This window comes from Clarias gariepinus, chromosome 6 (assembly GCF_024256425.1).
Source record: "Clarias gariepinus isolate MV-2021 ecotype Netherlands chromosome 6, CGAR_prim_01v2, whole genome shotgun sequence".
Taxonomy (NCBI): domain Eukaryota; kingdom Metazoa; phylum Chordata; class Actinopteri; order Siluriformes; family Clariidae; genus Clarias; species Clarias gariepinus.
In genome coordinates this window covers 13746526-13763037 of record NC_071105.1, presented here as the reverse complement: position 1 = coordinate 13763037, position 16512 = coordinate 13746526, and the positions used below count along the sequence as shown (strand labels likewise).

The following is a 16512-nucleotide window of genomic DNA, read 5'->3' as shown; positions in this document are numbered from 1 at the left end:
GTACCCGGAGGGAACCCACCAAGCACAGGGACAACATGCAAACTCCATGTACACAGAGACGAGAATCGAGCCTGGCCAGGAATCTAACCCAGACCCTGGAGGTGCAAGGCAACCGTGCTAACTACTACACCACTGCGCCGCTCCAAATCATTTTGGTTATTAGGGAAACTGTGCCCGTGACTATATAGTGTCAATTATGGGGATCATATGAGGGTCAAAGTAAAATCATAATCTTTGTAAATTTGGTTTATTTTAGCAATTTGGTTTTCACAAACATTATTTAACTAAAAAACATGAGCCACTACATTCACTCTGCATGATGAACTAATGTTGTAAGGGTTGCCACATGACATGGACATGGCATAAACATATTGGAGGGTTTCGTCAAGAAGGGCATCCAACATAAAACATATGCCAAGCATGTGTCGGGCGACCCCTTTCCAGGAGCAGCCGAAAGACCAACAACAACTTGATTATCCATTAAATAACGATCTTGTTTCCACACACACACACACACACACACTTATTTTCTAACTTTATTACGGCACAATAGACTTGAATAAAAAAACAATCGTATTATACCGCCATCTAGTGGTAAATAATTATATAACTGTAACTGTCGACGTGTCATTAATAAACTTGCAGGGTATCCAAAGAACGGGAACAGTTTTTCAAGAATGACAAATCGTTTTAATTTATTTATAGAGTTCCTTAGGTGTGTCATTTAGTCATATATTTGGAGCTTTTTTTATGAAAACACATTTACTGTTTAATTAAAACGATTGGAATTTTTATTTTAAATTTTATTCATGTATATATACCAATGGAATAAGCTAAACAAATGCGTTTAAATTAGTACTGATAACAGAACAGAGATTAATAATTTACACTTCAACATTTTTAGTTTCTTGGATTTCTCTGTAACGTAGTATATATCCGCAAATAATGTCGTGAATCCTTATTAAAGACGAACTAAACAGGTTTCAGCTTGTTTGTTTGTGTCATCTTCTTGCTATTACATATACAGTTATCATGCACTTTAGTAGCTTCCGGGTTAGCCTGGAACTTACGTCACCATCATTACCTTAAAAGGCGTGTTCCGCCCACATGCCTTATTTGATTGGCTGTCACAAGTGACTTTCTCCCAAATGAAGATTTCTATTTGGCGGTTTTAGTGTCACTTAGATTCAAGTCAACAAGATAGGGTGAATCACAACTGACGGGATGGATGCGGGTAAGGCTGTTAAGATAACACTATTACTCTGCAATTTTGTGAAACTTTTCGCTGTTTAATCAGATCAACAGTAAACAATGCGCTGTGAAGAATAACTAGCTTTTCCGCATATGTTGGAGTGGATGTCAAGATTGGGAGCATTAAATTTGATGTTGTAGACAATGTCCAGACACAGAGAGATGACAGTTAGACCGCAGATAATAGTCGGTTTTCATTGCAAAACATCTGATGTGGCACTGACGGGGAGGGATCACTCTTAAAGGGCTCCATGATTCATAAAAGTTCACTACATAGGGCACAGAATCCTGTGTTTTTTTAGCCAGTGTATTGCTTGAATAGGTATACAGGCTACAGTTGAAAGCAGTTAAGACTCCAGACGTCCATATGAAGCAATGTGATGGACTTCACTAAGGATTTCTGATAAGAAATAATGCCCTAAAGCTTATGTCGTTCTGATTGTGTCATGGTATTGCATCACTATAGAGCAGATCTTTACCAACTATTAGATGTCATCAGGGTAATACATAATTTATTACAGCTTATTTGATAACACAGCTTCATTAGGACTCCATCAAAATCCTTCCTCTTTCCATCAGAATGCTTTTACACTTTCTAATTTTTGCTCTCCAAACAGCTACACTTACATACGACACACTGCGATTTGGGGAGTTTGAGGATTTCCCAGAGACCTCTGACCCTGTCTGGATCCTTGGCAAGCAGTCCAATGCTCTGACGGGTAACTAACGAAGACTCGGTGGAATTAGACCGCGTGTCGATGTGCTGATGCGTTTTGTTTAATCCGTTTCTTCATTTCACAGAGAAGGATGAGATTCTGTCAGACATTACTTCACGCTTGTGGTTCACCTACAGAAAGAATTTCCAGGCTATTGGTGAGTTTTGTGACGATCTGGGACACACTGACAACTATGTACTGTAGTTGTTTACGTTTTAGCAATGACTGATGTGCGTGAATATTGTGGTGAAGTCAAAGCCATCCTGCTCTTACAGGAGGGACAGGGCCTACGTCAGACACAGGCTGGGGATGCATGCTGCGATGTGGACAGATGATTCTTGCTGAAGCTTTACTTCGCAGACACTTGGGTCGTGGTATGGCTGTCTTTCAAACTACATTCTTTTATAGCTCATACAATAACGATAAAGTTATGCTCTGATGTCTTTTTTAGAGTGGAGATGGGTACGAGGTCAGCAGCCAAGGGAAGAATATACAAGCATCCTCAATGCTTTTATAGACAAGAAGGACAGCTACTACTCTATTCACCAGATAGGTAAGTCAGTCCTGTATACATTGTACACTATGGACAAAAGTATTTGGCCAAACCCGCAATGATATTATATCCAAATACATATACTTCCATATGGATATGGTCCCCCTTTAGCAGCTATAACAACTTCCACTCTTCTTGGAAGGCAGTCCAAAAGATTTTGAAGTGTTTCTGTGGGAATTCGTGCCCTCCATTCTGTAGAGCATTTATGAGGTCAGACACTGATGTTGGACCAGAAGGCCTGGCTCGCATGTTGCGTTATGTAATTGCAATATGAGCAGTGTTTATAAATCAGATGTAGTGTTTGATATTTCTCTCTTTCTTTTAGCTCAGATGGGAGTGGGAGAGGGCAAATCCATAGGCCAGTGGTACGGCCCGAATACAGTGGCACAGGTACTCAAGTAAGTTGATGAGCCTGTATAGATATTTTTAATAAAGAATAAAGAGAAACATTTCAACAGGTAAAATTATGTTTTCCATTGAGAATATGCATGTTTATGTGGATCAGTCATATAGTAAACATGATGGTTTTACCTCACACAGGAAGCTAGCAGCGTTTGATACGTGGAGCCGATTGGCAGTTCATGTGGCCATGGACAACACTGTGATAATCGAGGAAATCAGTAAGTTGGCACTTGTATCGTAAAGAATTTAAATACTTAATATCCAAAGACTTGTATATGACTATACAGCTACACTATATGGCTAAAAAAAATTGTCGCACTTAGAAGCCTTTGGAACATCCTATTCCAGATTTAGTTCATTTCATTACAATACCCTCTACTCTTTTAGGAAGACTTTCCACTAATTTATTATTTTTTTTGCATGGCTGTGATGATTTGTACCGGTCAGGCTAGAAGGCCTGGTGCAATTCAGTGTTCCAGTTCACCTTCCCAAAGGTGCGACACCAAGTGCAGTCTTAGTAAAGGTGTGGTCTCTCTGTTAATTTTAGTGACTCCACCTTAAACCTGAGGATTTACAAATACGTTGAGAAAATAAGGACAGAAGAAAATAATTAAAATGCATTTGCCAATTCTCAACGATATTTCCTTGTTCTCTCTAAAGTAACTTAGTACTTAGTGAGCTGCATACACAGTGTGAGTTCATACATATGAATCAATCATCAATCATGTCTAGTTTTTCAAATTGTCTACATTTATATAAACTTAAATGATTAAAAAAAATTCATTTAATAAACATTGTTACTTTTGTTTTATGTAGTCTTATCACACAATCTTTGTGAAGCGTTTATACTGCATACTGTTCTTGATTCCTTGGTATACAGAATCAATATACAGTATATAGTGTCCTAGTCTAAGGGATGTAGGGTCAAGACAAGACATCAGTTAGTTTTAGGTATATTAAGTTAATCTGTCAAATAGGTTCAAATATAATAGTTTTATCTTGGGCATCATTTGCAAGAGACTGGTCACTTCACTGATTGTGTTCACTCTTTTTAGAGAGGTTGTGTATGCCGTGGTTGGACTTTGAGAGGGGAGCGTGCTTCGACCCTGTAGAGATGAACGGGTATATGGAGGGGGCATGTGCCATGGCTTTGGAAGACACAGCTGTGTGGAAGCCCCTTGTGCTGCTCATCCCTTTGCGTCTGGGCCTCAGTGACATCAACGAGGCCTACATCGAAACTCTCAAAGTAAATGAGTGGAAAAAAAAAATCGTTTTTTTTTCTACTTCTTTATTCCATTCTGTTTCAAAATTATTGTGTTTAGAGGTCAGTATGCTTGTTTTTCTCTCCTCTACAGCAATGCTTTATGATGCCTCAGTCTTTAGGGGTGATTGGTGGGAAGCCAAACAGTGCCCATTACTTTATCGGGTTTGTTGGTAAGCATTAAATAGTCACATCTGTGCATATGAATGCCATAATTATTCTTCAGTCCAGTGCTGTTTTATCACAGGCTGGTTGACATCCCTTTACATCACCATCATATTTCAACGTTCACCAGGAATACAACTCTATAGAAAGGGGAATGCAGTTGAAGGGAATCTAGACACCTTGCTAAATAGTCAGCAGATAACGTAACAAAGATATAATAGCTGTCATGTATACGCACAGTATTCGGATTCCTGAAATTTCAGCTTCATCATAGCAAAAAAAAAAAAAAAATCATCATTTGAATTTTGTAGTATGTCTTGACCAAATTTACTAAATAAAGTATTAAATGTTAACCATGACATATATTTTATAAACTTTACTATGGTAAACATTAAGTTAAGCAGACTTAAAAATATAATGGTCACTTTCTTTAGACTCACTTGTTCAACATTTGCAGATACAGTGGAACCTCGGATTACGAGTAACAGTTTACGAGTGTTTCACAAGACGAGCAAAGATTTTTAATAATTTTTTGCTTAAAAAACAAGCGTTGTTGTGGTTTACGAGCACCGAGTATCATGTGTAACGCATGCGCTTCTTGTTTTGACACCGAGCGTCGTGTCATCACAACTGAGCCAACAGTTTTTCTCTCTCTTGCGCTGCAGGTATTCATCTCCCCTGCTGGGTCTTAGTGCTCGTCTCTTACTGGTATAATCAACCTCCGTGTGTGTGTTTTTCTTTCTCTTGCGCTGCAGTGTGTGTTGTGTGCGCGCATAATTTGACAAAATTCAAATTACGCTCGCGCACACACACACAACACACTCAGCAGCGCAGGAGAGAGAAAAACACACACACACAGCGCCTGTGCGCATAAATAGAAACACTTATCTGTCTGGATTTTATTTGTACTTTTTTTTAAGGTAACGCGCAAGTTAATTTGTTTTATTTTTACTTTATATTTTGTGTTAATTATTTTTATGTATTTTTTTTTTGAGCTGTGGAACAAATAATTTTAATTTTTTATTATTTCTTATGAGAAAATGTGCTTTGATTTACGAGTGTTTTGGAATCTGAGGTTCCACTGTATTACTCTACACACCCCCCACCTCCCCCCAAAAAAAGACATGCCAGTCATGTTAATGTTTTCATTTCACTTTATTGCTGTGCCCCACTCATACTGCCCTCTATAGGTGAAGAGCTTGTATACCTGGACCCTCATACAACTCAGCCGACTGTGGAGCCGTGTGAAAATGGGGAGATTCAGGACGACAGCTTTCACTGCCAACACCCGCCGTGTCGCATGCACATCTGTGAGCTCGACCCATCCATAGCTGTCGTGAGTAACTCAATCCCAGTGCTTTAATCTTCCCCTATACAATAGGCTTCCCTTTATGTTTTTAAAATTCTACACAAACCTGAACAGGAATGCAAACCGTTATACAATAATTGCCTACTCACGACAATATACAGTCAAACTTTGGATTGCGATTATAATTCGTTAAAACCATATTCAATGTTTAAGGAGCTAAGCAGTGATTCCTTGTTTCAGGGCTTCTTCTGTCAAACAGAGGACGACTTCGATGATTGGTGTGCGCAAGTTCGAAAAGTAAGTTTACGCTTACACAATGTTAAGGCCTAGCATTGGTTATGTGCGAGTCTTTCTGTTAATCAGCACATTTTCTACTGCAGTTATCGAGCTGTAGAGGTGGTCTTCCCATGTTCGAACTTGTAGACAGTCAGCCATCACATCTAATCAGCACTGAAGCCATTAATCTCACTCCTGGTGAGTCCATGTTGTTGTGGTAGCCTTCCCTGTTGTATTAATGTAAAATTACTAACAGTAAAATATACGTTCTCACACTGTAATACATTTATAGTGATTCTGAGTACGGATGATTTATTCTTTGCAGATTTCTCAGACTCTGACCGTCTCGAGCGTTTCTTTGACTCTGAAGATGAGGAGTTTGAGATCTTGTCTTTATAAGGATGAGCCTGAGAGAAAAAGAGATAGTGATTGTTCAGTATACAGAGATCAGATCAGTGCCACGCTCCTGAAGAGGTGGTGTACCACTGACATGAGGCCTGCCTGGCATTTGGTGGCGGAGTCACCTGTATAAAACTCAGCTTCCTGCTACACTGACTACTCTACGTCATTCTGATTCCTGAAGTCAGAGATCATCACCGGCTTTGAGGAGTCTCTGTATGTTCATATTAACACTAAACGTGTATCCATTTTGAGTCTTAACACTTTTTGTTATAAAGTGACTGTGCCTTTTTATGCGCCTACACTAATGCAGATTTGCCATAGCTCACTTTCGGCAGTCATCGGGAGCATGGCTGCTCAAGCGAATGCTCGTGACCTACACTGCTTTCATGTCTGTAGCAAACTGTCATTGAAAACTAAGATGTAAAGGTTACAGACCAAATAGGTTAGCTTGTGTAGAACAGTATACTTATCAATGGTCAAAAGTATCTGTACACAAGTCTATTTATTTACTTAAGTGTAAAGGAGTTTAAAATGAAGAATAAAACCATATTCACTGCCCACTTTATTAACACCTAAAGTGTTTTTATGCATTCTGCTCCTGCCACATGACTGGCTGATTGGATAACTGCATGAGACTGCAGGCATTCCTAATAAAGAGGACAGTGATTGTGCATTAAATTGCTTTTTTTCCTCCTTTATTTCATAAAAACACAACATTAGAAGAATACAGTTTTTCCACAGACTTCCCCTTACTGGTCATTTCCAGAGTTCTCCGATCGGCGTATTTTCACACATGTTGATAGTGTTCTGAGAAAGCACTTTAATATCATTGTGTACTGCTTCTATGCTTCTGTCTGCATCAATCACCTGAAAGAAAAGTGAAAAGAATAAGAAAAGTTTCTGCTACCTAAGGAGCATCCAGACACAGAGTGAAAGACCATACATGAGACATCCGTGAGGATAATACATTAACTGTATACACTGCCAAACCTTAAAATAGTCTCACATCCTAATGGATGCATCACTTTATCTGCCCCTCTTCCTACCCTGATACAACCATCACTCTGGAACAGTGGTTCTCAAACATTTTCTGTCATTCCCCAATTTTCAAGCCCCACTTGACAACAAAATGATAACGAAATCGGCCAAGTTTACTATTTATTTAAATATCAATTTCTAATCAAATAACACCAAGTTCAAAACAGATAAAATACATGTGCAATTGTTATAACAGGCTTACTTAGTCACTTATCTAGAGCTTTCTTTCAAAGAAGTCGAGTGGCTTATTAACGTGACTGGGGTGTGTTGTCTCCAAGTGTCTTTCTACTTTGTTAAGTCTCGTGCTGTCTACTGCCAGCGGTTTAAGACACAAAACACACACGGGTCTCTCCTCCAAGCGCAAAATAGGCTTTATCATGTTTTCCTTTCGGCTGGTTGATGGTGCTGAATCACCTGCTTTTTTGTGGACTATGTAACAAATCTATCCATTGACGTTATTACACACTACATACAGTCCGCTACTGACCCAGTTTGTGTCCGCGGTAAAGTTAGTTTTATATTCACATCTCTGAATTTAATAGCTGCCTAAATAAACCCGCAAATAAGACCCACATATATTTACTTTTTACATTGTCTTTAAGCTACATTCGCCTTAAATTATATATGTTTAAAAGCATAAACACCATTATTCTCTACGGCGCAACAAATGATTTAGGGATCATCGCAAAATGCCGCAAACCAACAAAAAGCGTCGAACGATATTGATCTTCCCTTCTGTTCAGTTTCTAAAGGATCAAAAAGCAACTTTTTGCCACACTGGAAATTAGTAATGCCAGACTAGTACTGCCTGATAAAATATTAATTTAATTAACATCAATTTCTCTGATGTTAATTAAAATAACATCAGAGAAAAAGTGGAACTATAGTGCAACAATAACAGTTTAACGTCGGCAGGTTAATTGCAGAGGAACAATATATAAGGAAACATCAGCATACACATTGGAATAAATTAAATTACATATATAATACTGAATGTTTCCTTATATATTGTTCCTCTGCAATTAACCTGCCGACGTTAAACTGTTATTGTTAATGTTATTAACAATAACAGTTTAATGTCGGCAGGTTAATTGCAGAGGAACAATAGTTAATTTACTTGTATTAATGATCCATTTCTTTGCGTGTGATTGTTTAGTTTCGAGTGTCCGACCTTTATTGTCAAAGAAAAGCATGAATTAGAATAGGTACTTTCCTATTATTTTCCACTAATTCCCTTCCGTTCATTGCGCCCCACCTGTCATGTCTGTATTTCCCACTAGTGGAGCGCGCCCCACACTTTGAGAACCACGGCTCTGGAACAAGGTGTATCTGGACTCATCAGACTACATGACCTTTTTTCAATGCACCAAAGTCCAATCTTTTTGTCCTTAGCAATTAACCCAATTTTAGTAGTTCCAGCAATCTCAATAGTTGTTTTCATTGTTGATGCAGACCAATAACTTGACCTATTTGAAAGAGCGTTTCATCTTTGCAATGACCACAGGATATGTCTTCTGAGATGGTTATTTAAGAAATTGAATAACTTAAGGGTTAAATAACTTATTGCCAACTGAACAGTTGAACATTAATCACCGCTGTAATTATCCAGGCTCTTAATTTGTTTGGTTAAATCCAGGTGGTAACTCATTTTTTTGGGGGCTGGGCAGTGTGTATTGCATAATCATGAAGCAATTTACCTTCCAGTTAACAGACGGGTCCTTCATAAGTTGTTCAAATCTCTGTTGGACTGTACGCTGAAAAGCGCTGGTCTCATATCGTTCAACTCCAAACTCCCCACGTTGTGCTGCTACGCTGTGGTTCAGCTGCAAGAAGATCACCAAGTCTGGCTTTGGCAGACCCACATCCGGATGTTTACACCACTCCAGAGAGAAGTCCTAAATGACATTTATGCAGTTTTATATACACCTCTATAGTGGCCATAACAAAAATAAATACAGATTTAAAGGCAAGCTGAAGATTTTGGTGCTCACAGGTTTGGCACTGGTGAAAGCCACTCCAGAAAAAGCATAGCGATCCACCACCAGGGTGATTCCCTGCTCTAGCATCTTCTTCATGGAAGGCCTTTAAATGTTAAAAAAAAAAAAAGGATATTAATTAGAGTATAATAAAAATGAAATAAAAGGATTCTATGAGCAGACTTTCAAATTCCTAATTCCTAAACTGGTGGTAAATACATATATATAGTTCACGTCATACAAAGTCTGACAATATTCACACTACCCACATTATTTAATTGGGTAAGTGAAAATTATCTGGTTGTAGAATTTAATTTTAATTAACCCTTAAAAAAGACAAATGCATCACTTTTTGAAACACTCCATCTGTCAACAAGCTTTCGTATTCCCCCATTTAAAAATTGTTTAGGCGAGCTCTGAGCCACGAAGTGGAAAGATGTTTTTTTTGACTCACCCTCGTATAAAGCGTTTTTAACAATAGCCTTTGTCATAAAGCAGCTCTACAGAATTGGGATAAAAATAGAAATTAGTCTAAAAAGTGTGAAGGAATATGTATAAATCATAATCAGATTGTCCCTGATGAGCAAACTGAAGGTGACAGTGGTAAGAAAAAACTCCCTGAGATGGCAATAGGAATAATCCTTGAGAGGAACCAGACTTGACAGGAAACCCATTCTCATTTAGGTAATATCAGATAGCAGGGATAAATCTGCAGTCATAGTGTGTTAGGAAGCAGGACGTTCAGTATAACAGTTGAGGTGTTTAAGTTAATACAGAGTTTACTTTCGTTATTTAAGAAACTTTGTAGAAATTTCAGTCCTGAACTATTGACAATAACAGTCACAAGCCATCAGAGATCATCTGTCTGCATCGATACACAAGTGCCTAGGTGTTTTTTCAGTTTTCGTTACAATTCTAAACAAACTCAAGAAATAATTTGTTCCTAAAACACAGGACACTGTGACCTGCCAATGTGTGAACACTTTAGAAAACACCACCTTCAAGGTCATAGAGGAATTGCAACAAATTACCACCTCAAATGCAAATATGTAAATTAAAAATAAATAATAATAAGAAAATCTATTTGAGCCAGTGTGGCAAACAGCACCACATACATTTTTACCAATCCCTAATAATAAATGCCGAGTGCAAGCAGGGATTCTTTCAAGACGAATGACAGCATAAATAAAAGGGAGAGCCAAGAGGAAACACAAACACAAGAGGTCCCTTAGAATTAAAGCAACCAGTCATTCCACCATCAACAAACTGTGTAATCAATGAGACAGCATCCAAACTAGGGCTGTAGCTATTGAATATTTTAGTAATCAAGTTTTCTACCAATAATTTAATCGATTAATCTGATAAAATGTACGTTTGCTTAATCAAACAGCAATGTAAAATATGTAGGAGAAACAAAGGTTTACTTTAAAAAAAAATAAAAATCATTTTATTTTTTTTAAAAGCATACATTTTATCAAAAATAAACCTTGTCATTATTCACAATACAAGGAATAGCTTATATCCCGATCTCACCTCGGTGAGATGCAGAGTTAGTCACCGTGAGCCGCCGCGACTACCTGCCGACGTTCCGTGGAATTCTGTAAGGTTCGCCAAAAAAATGAAACGTTCAAACATGTTTTTAAAGCGGCTTAAACATGTTTAATTTTCAGCATTGAAAAATAGAAACAATCGCAGCGCCAAAACTCGTGGCGAATCATGATGAACCGTACTTCCGGCCACCGTGTAGGTGAGATAGGGGTATTAAAGTTGACTGGGATGAATTAAATGCATTACAGTGCCATACACTCTTATATTCTTATTACCTTTTCTCAGATGCAAATACTAAATTTAAAAAAAAAAGGTATTTTAAATGACTTTAAGGATAAAAAAAGGATCAAAAGGCACACATTGAAATAAATAATTATACAAAAACACTAAGGTGTGCAACCAAACTTTCAGAACTAAAAGTTTCAAAATCTACAGCTCAGGCATAACATATAAGCCTTTACTGGCATTTTTTGTATTTTTCTCTTGCTGGTTTCATCTTTTGGCTAGATGATAATTTTATCGCTCCTTCCATTTTGTAGGCCGCACCAACACACTCCCTCAAATCAATACACAGCAACTGTTTGCGTCTTCCTCCGCTTTTTGGGTGACGTAAGCGCTCCTTCTTCGTTGGTGTTTACTGGCGGCTTGCATCCGGTATTTAATGTCCATTTATTTCATATATTACTTAATTTACATGCCTAAATGTTATGATTGTTTTCAAATTCAAAAATATTTTTATAGTGTTTGAAATCGATAATATTGGTAATACTGGAAATTGATATATTGGAATAATATTGAAAATGTATAATATTGGTAATATTTTTGGGTGGCTTTATTTTCTATAGGAAAATGCATTTCTCAATAAGAATTTTCGCCTTCAAAAATCGTCTCCGGAACGTGTTAAATTCGTATGCCAAGGTATCACTGTACTCTATGTCCATGAGTCCCACAGATCTGCACGTTTACCTAATACAAAACTATTCACAAAAGGCTTAACTTAAAAAAAGAAGAAGAAAAAAAAAAAAAAGTTTTCAGTCTAGACTTAAACAGACTTATGTATTCCATAAAGGAGAAAGCTCCGCCCCAGCTGTAGTTTTCATAAAATGAGGTACCTACAAGCAGCCTGTATCCTTTGATCGGAGTAGGCGTGGCAGATCATAAAAGTTTATTAATCTTGCACAACAACAATATAATTTATTATACGATAGTTAGCTCCTACCAAGTAAACTGAGGGCATTTTTACATTGGGATACTGGTGTGGGTACCAGGGGCCTCATGTATCAACGCTGCGTACGCACAAAAACTTTGCTTACGCCAGTTTTCACGCTAACGAACGTTTATTTCTTAGTGTCTGGCGAACGCGTATTTCTTGTGTGTGTTTGTTTTATTTCCGTTGGCGACTCCTAGAGGCAATTATGTTAAATTTTACACTACAAAGTATCGCACCAACACATGTGAAAAACATTGCTATTAATTTATAATTGATAAAATGGGTTAATTGACAATATTTTTCTACCAATTATGTGATTTAGAACATATAAAAGCATTTGAAAATGTATACAACCCTTAGTCTATGGCAATGGCAGTGTTGGCCTTATTAGAGGACATTGTCAGTGGCCGAATCCGAAGGAAACGAGTTTTTAGGGATCACAGTGATTTTCTGGCTCACGGTGATGATTGGCTTATTAGCCATTTTAGATTTCCAAGAGCTATCCTCTTGGAGCTCTGTGCTGAGGTGGGTCCAAATTTGGAAAGAGGGACAGCGAGGAGCCACGCATTACCCGTTCCCTTACAGGTGCTGACAACGCTTGGTTTCCTGGCAACTGGTTCTTTCGAAAGGAGCGATTGCTGGTTTTCCTAATGTAATCGGAGCGATCGGCTACACGCACATTGCTATAAACGCGCCATCTGAAGACAAATTTGCATACGTAAATCGGAAACATTTCCATTCAATAAATTTGCAAATAATATGTGATGCTCAAATGCGCCTAACAAATATTGTGGCAAGGTGGCCTGGGTCAACCCATGATTCATTCATCCTCACAAACAGCATGGTTGGGATGAGGCTCCAAGGTGGCAGGGTGCACGATGGGTGGCTTCTTGGTGAGTGATGTATTTAAAGATATTATTCTAGCTGTTTTTTCTTTTTTATTTTGTTATTAATTCTGGAGGACAAACTTGCAAATAACACAGTTTTTCTCCGGTCTACCTCCGATAGGAGCACCTCCAATTCACATTCTGTGAAGTTTCTCTTCTTGCTTGCTTTTGCCATTGCTTTTTTTGTTTGGTTTTGCCAAAGTGAAGTCATTACCATATTTATACGGGGGAGGAGGCAGGGAGGGGTTTTGCGCTCGTGCACGTGCGCTCAATTTCACGTTAATTCGGATGTACAAAGAGAATATGCGTGGGATTCCGCGTACGCAGTGTTTCATACATAAGTTTTTTTTTTACTGCGTACGCACATTTACAGCTTTGTTCGTACGCAATGTTTTAGTATGAATTCAACACAAGTCTTTGTACATGAGGCCCCAGGTGTTTTCTAGATTCTCTTCTGATTTCCACAGTGAAATAATAAAAAACAAATGCTCTCACTAATCATTAATTTGGTACGAATAGCGTAAATACATGTAATAAATAAAATAAACCACCCTTTCAAAACCAGTCACTGAAGCACTTTTATCAAGAAAACACAGCTGATCACCTTATTATCTTAAACAACACATTTTATACTTACTAATTGCTTCAGATTCGCCTGAATTGCCTCCATGTTGTTTTATTTATGCCTATGGTGAGACAACTTGCTCCTAAAAAAGGCTAAATCCCTCTTTTTAATCCCTAATCAAGAGCACTACATGCAACCTTGTACACGAGCTACAGTGGAACCTAGGATTACGAGTAACACAGTTTACGAGTGTTCCGCAAGACGAGCAACGATTTTTTAAAATAATTTTTGACTTGAAAAACATTGTCTTAGTTTACGAGCACCGAATATCATGTTTCACACATGTGCTTCTTGTTTTGACACCGAACGTCACGTCATCACAAGTGAGCCAATGGATTTTCTCTCTCTCTTGCAGCGGAATTGTAGGTAATCGTCTCTCCTGCTGGGTGAATACAAACACACACGCGCTGTGTGTGTGTAATGTGTGTGCACACACACATTAACGGAGAGACTGTTTTTAAAACCGTTTAAAAATAAGCAAGGAATATCGCTAGTCACACGCGCGTAAGCGCATACTAACAGGATCACTACTGTAAAGTAAAAAAAAAAAAAAAATTAATTAAACAGCTCCTCGCCTTTGAAAACAGTCGCGACAGAGAAGAGTTTGTGTGTTTGTTTGGCAACCTGAGAGGAGGGGAGTTGTAAAGCCGAGACCCATCGTCTCCCCTGCTGGGTCTTAGTGCTTGCAGTGTTTTTGAGTGTGCGTGTGTGTTTGTATAAGGCAGAGAATTTGTGTGTTTGTTTGGCAACTTGAAAGTAGGGGGCTGTAACCGCGAGCGAGCCCCCCTTCTGAAAAGTGAGGAGCTGTTTAATTTATTTTTTGTTGTTGTTGTTTTACTTTACAGCAGTGATCCCGTTAGTATGCGCTCACGCGAGTGTGACTAGGGATGTTCCTTGCTAATTTTTAAACGGTTTAAAAACGGTCTATCCGTTAATGTGTGTGTAAAATGTGCGTGCGTGCGCGCGCCCAAACCCTGCGTGCACAAACGGAAACGCTTATCTGTCTGGATTTATTTTTACGTTTTTTTTTAAGGTAAAGTACAGGTTAATTTGTTTTATTTTTATTTTATATTTTGTATTAATTATTTTTATGTATTTATTTTTTTGGGCTGTAGAATGAATAATTTAAGTTTCTATTATTTCCTATGGGAAAATTTTATTTGGTTTACAAGTGCTTTGGAATACGAGCTTCCAGAACGAATTATGCTCGTAATCCGAGGTTCCACTGTATATGGCATTTAAACAGGAACCCGAAAGAACTGATATTCTAAAGTGGAGACAGTTGCACTGCACCAACCGGGGAAAGAAGCAAAGAAAAAGAACAGGAAGAGGAAGAATGTGATAAAGGTATGGAAATCTAGAATTTTAGAGGTTTAAAGTGTGACATAAATTATAAATTGGTTTAGTATTGCTGTTATTCAGAATGAATGATTATAGATGAATTAATATACTATAAACAGTATATTGTATATAAAACAGAAATTCTGTTTGTGTACACGTAGTTCCGTCACAGGCGTGTCGCGGCTGCTTCCCTCCCAGAAAACAAAAGTAGGCAGCGTCATCAACTTTTATGTCCTCACTGAATCTAACAGTAGGCAGCGTCATCTACAACAAAAACAGCTTAGAGCTATTGAAATCCTGGATCAGACGGTAGAGCGTCTACACTACAGCATTGGTGCATACGCCAGGCACGAGTAGCAGTGAACTGACGCACACTCCATTCGCAGGTAATGATAACGTGCAGGTGTCAGGATCTGTGGGCAGAGCCGCAGGTAAATCTCTGGTTAAAAATAACTAAAAGTAAAATAACTGAATCTCTATGCTGTACATTAAGATATTTATTGTCACTTGTTTATACAGTAACTTCAATTAAGATTACTATAAAGGTATAATATGGCTCTTGAAGATTGTGTTTCACTGCTTAAATTCATCTACATGCTCTTATCAACCTCCTTGGTCTCCCACACAAACATATTCATGGACTTGAATACAGTTTTGACAAAGCTTTTGTCAAGATCGGTCTGCAGGTAAATTAAATTGTAGGTTGGTGTTTACTGGTCAATGCCAGGATAACAAGTGGACATACACACACGCATGCACAAACATGCGTATCATTATCAACAAACACATTGTTATCTATGCCAGGATAACAAGTGGACACACACACACACACACTCTCTCTCTCTCTCTGAGATGAACTCACACCAACTCCCAGCGGTTTGCAGAAAAGAGCAAATGTACTGTGTGGTCCTCCAGGTTGTTCTTTTTCTCCAGGTAAGAACTGATCAGCTGCCCAATCTGTGTTGTTCTGTCTGTATGAACACAGTTCATTTTATTAGCTGCACATTCTTATTATTTTTTTTACAACTGTGGTAAGCAGAAACGCCTCTCAGCATGCACAAAACATTGACTTTCAGTAAAACCTAATGCGGTCTTCTAAAATAACAAAAAAAAACACATTGGGACAGGAATCCAATGCTATCATAGGCACAGACTTACCCAAAGTGGAAAATGACGATTATTAAAGTTAATGAAATCATCGAAATGATCGCTTTGTGCAAAACCGCTTACAGACGCACACAGATAATGTGTTGTAGTAAAACAGACTGTTTTTACCTGGGAATCTCATCATCTCCACAGACTTTCCAGTTTCCTTTAAAGCATTACACAATTTCCTACACTGCGTGGTTTTCCCAGCCTTGTCCACCCCCTCCAGAACGATTAAAGCCCCTCTTCTACAAGTCATCGCTGTAGGCTTTAAACTATTTTAAAATAACTGTTTTGTATAAAATCCCGCACACTTCTAGATTATAAACACCACGAGCACTGCTTCCCGCCGAAATACTTCCCGTTGCGACACTGACTGCAACGAGCTGTTTCCAACTCGTCAGTA

The 16512-nt window shown here is 38.3% G+C and overlaps 2 protein-coding genes across 3 annotated transcripts; one reads left to right on the top strand and one right to left on the bottom strand.

The window, feature by feature from the left end:
- The first annotated feature begins 1143 nt into the window (after positions 1 to 1143).
- Positions 1144 to 7013, top strand: atg4b (autophagy related 4B, cysteine peptidase). Its single transcript, XM_053498623.1, has 13 exons — positions 1144 to 1234; positions 1869 to 1970; positions 2053 to 2124; positions 2243 to 2341; positions 2419 to 2520; positions 2846 to 2918; positions 3061 to 3140; positions 3978 to 4168; positions 4278 to 4356; positions 5539 to 5684; positions 5898 to 5954; positions 6038 to 6131; positions 6259 to 7013. Exons 1-13 carry the CDS (start codon positions 1225 to 1227, stop codon positions 6330 to 6332), a joined length of 1179 nt encoding a protein of 392 aa, XP_053354598.1. The 5' UTR covers positions 1144 to 1224; the 3' UTR covers positions 6333 to 7013.
- dtymk (deoxythymidylate kinase (thymidylate kinase)) lies at positions 6191 to 16483 on the bottom strand. 2 transcript variants are annotated; one of them, XM_053498625.1, is made up of 6 exons: positions 16236 to 16483; positions 15823 to 15931; positions 9365 to 9455; positions 9071 to 9268; positions 7089 to 7202; positions 6191 to 6340 (listed from the first exon to the last, which is right to left on the bottom strand). In XM_053498625.1, exons 1-5 carry the CDS (start codon positions 16363 to 16365, stop codon positions 7092 to 7094), a joined length of 639 nt encoding a protein of 212 aa, XP_053354600.1. In that variant the 5' UTR covers positions 16366 to 16483; the 3' UTR covers positions 6191 to 6340; positions 7089 to 7091. The 2 variants fall into 2 exon arrangements, with proteins under 2 accessions (XP_053354600.1, XP_053354599.1); XM_053498624.1 differs by lacking the exon at positions 6191 to 6340 and having other exon boundaries at positions 7014 to 7202.
- Between the last annotated feature and the right edge of the window lie 29 nt (positions 16484 to 16512).

Bases quoted from the DNA above. Each gene is read 5' to 3' on its own strand.
- atg4b (XM_053498623.1), top strand. The intron at 2,342-2,418 runs GTATGGCTGTCT...TGTCTTTTTTAG, and splicing joins TCGCAGACACTTGGGTCGTG to AGTGGAGATGGGTACGAGGT. The intron at 4,357-5,538 runs GTAAGCATTAAA...TGCCCTCTATAG, and splicing joins TTACTTTATCGGGTTTGTTG to GTGAAGAGCTTGTATACCTG.
- dtymk (XM_053498625.1), bottom strand. From the start codon at position 16,365: ATGACTTGTAGAAGAGGGGCTTTAATCGTTCTGGAGGGGGTGGACAAG. The intron at 15,932-16,235 runs GTAAAAACAGTC...GTGTTCATACAG, and splicing joins GGAGATGATGAGATTCCCAG to ACAGAACAACACAGATTGGG. The intron at 7,203-9,070 runs GTAAATTGCTTC...CTTTTCTTTCAG, and splicing joins ACCCGTCTGTTAACTGGAAG to GTGATTGATGCAGACAGAAG.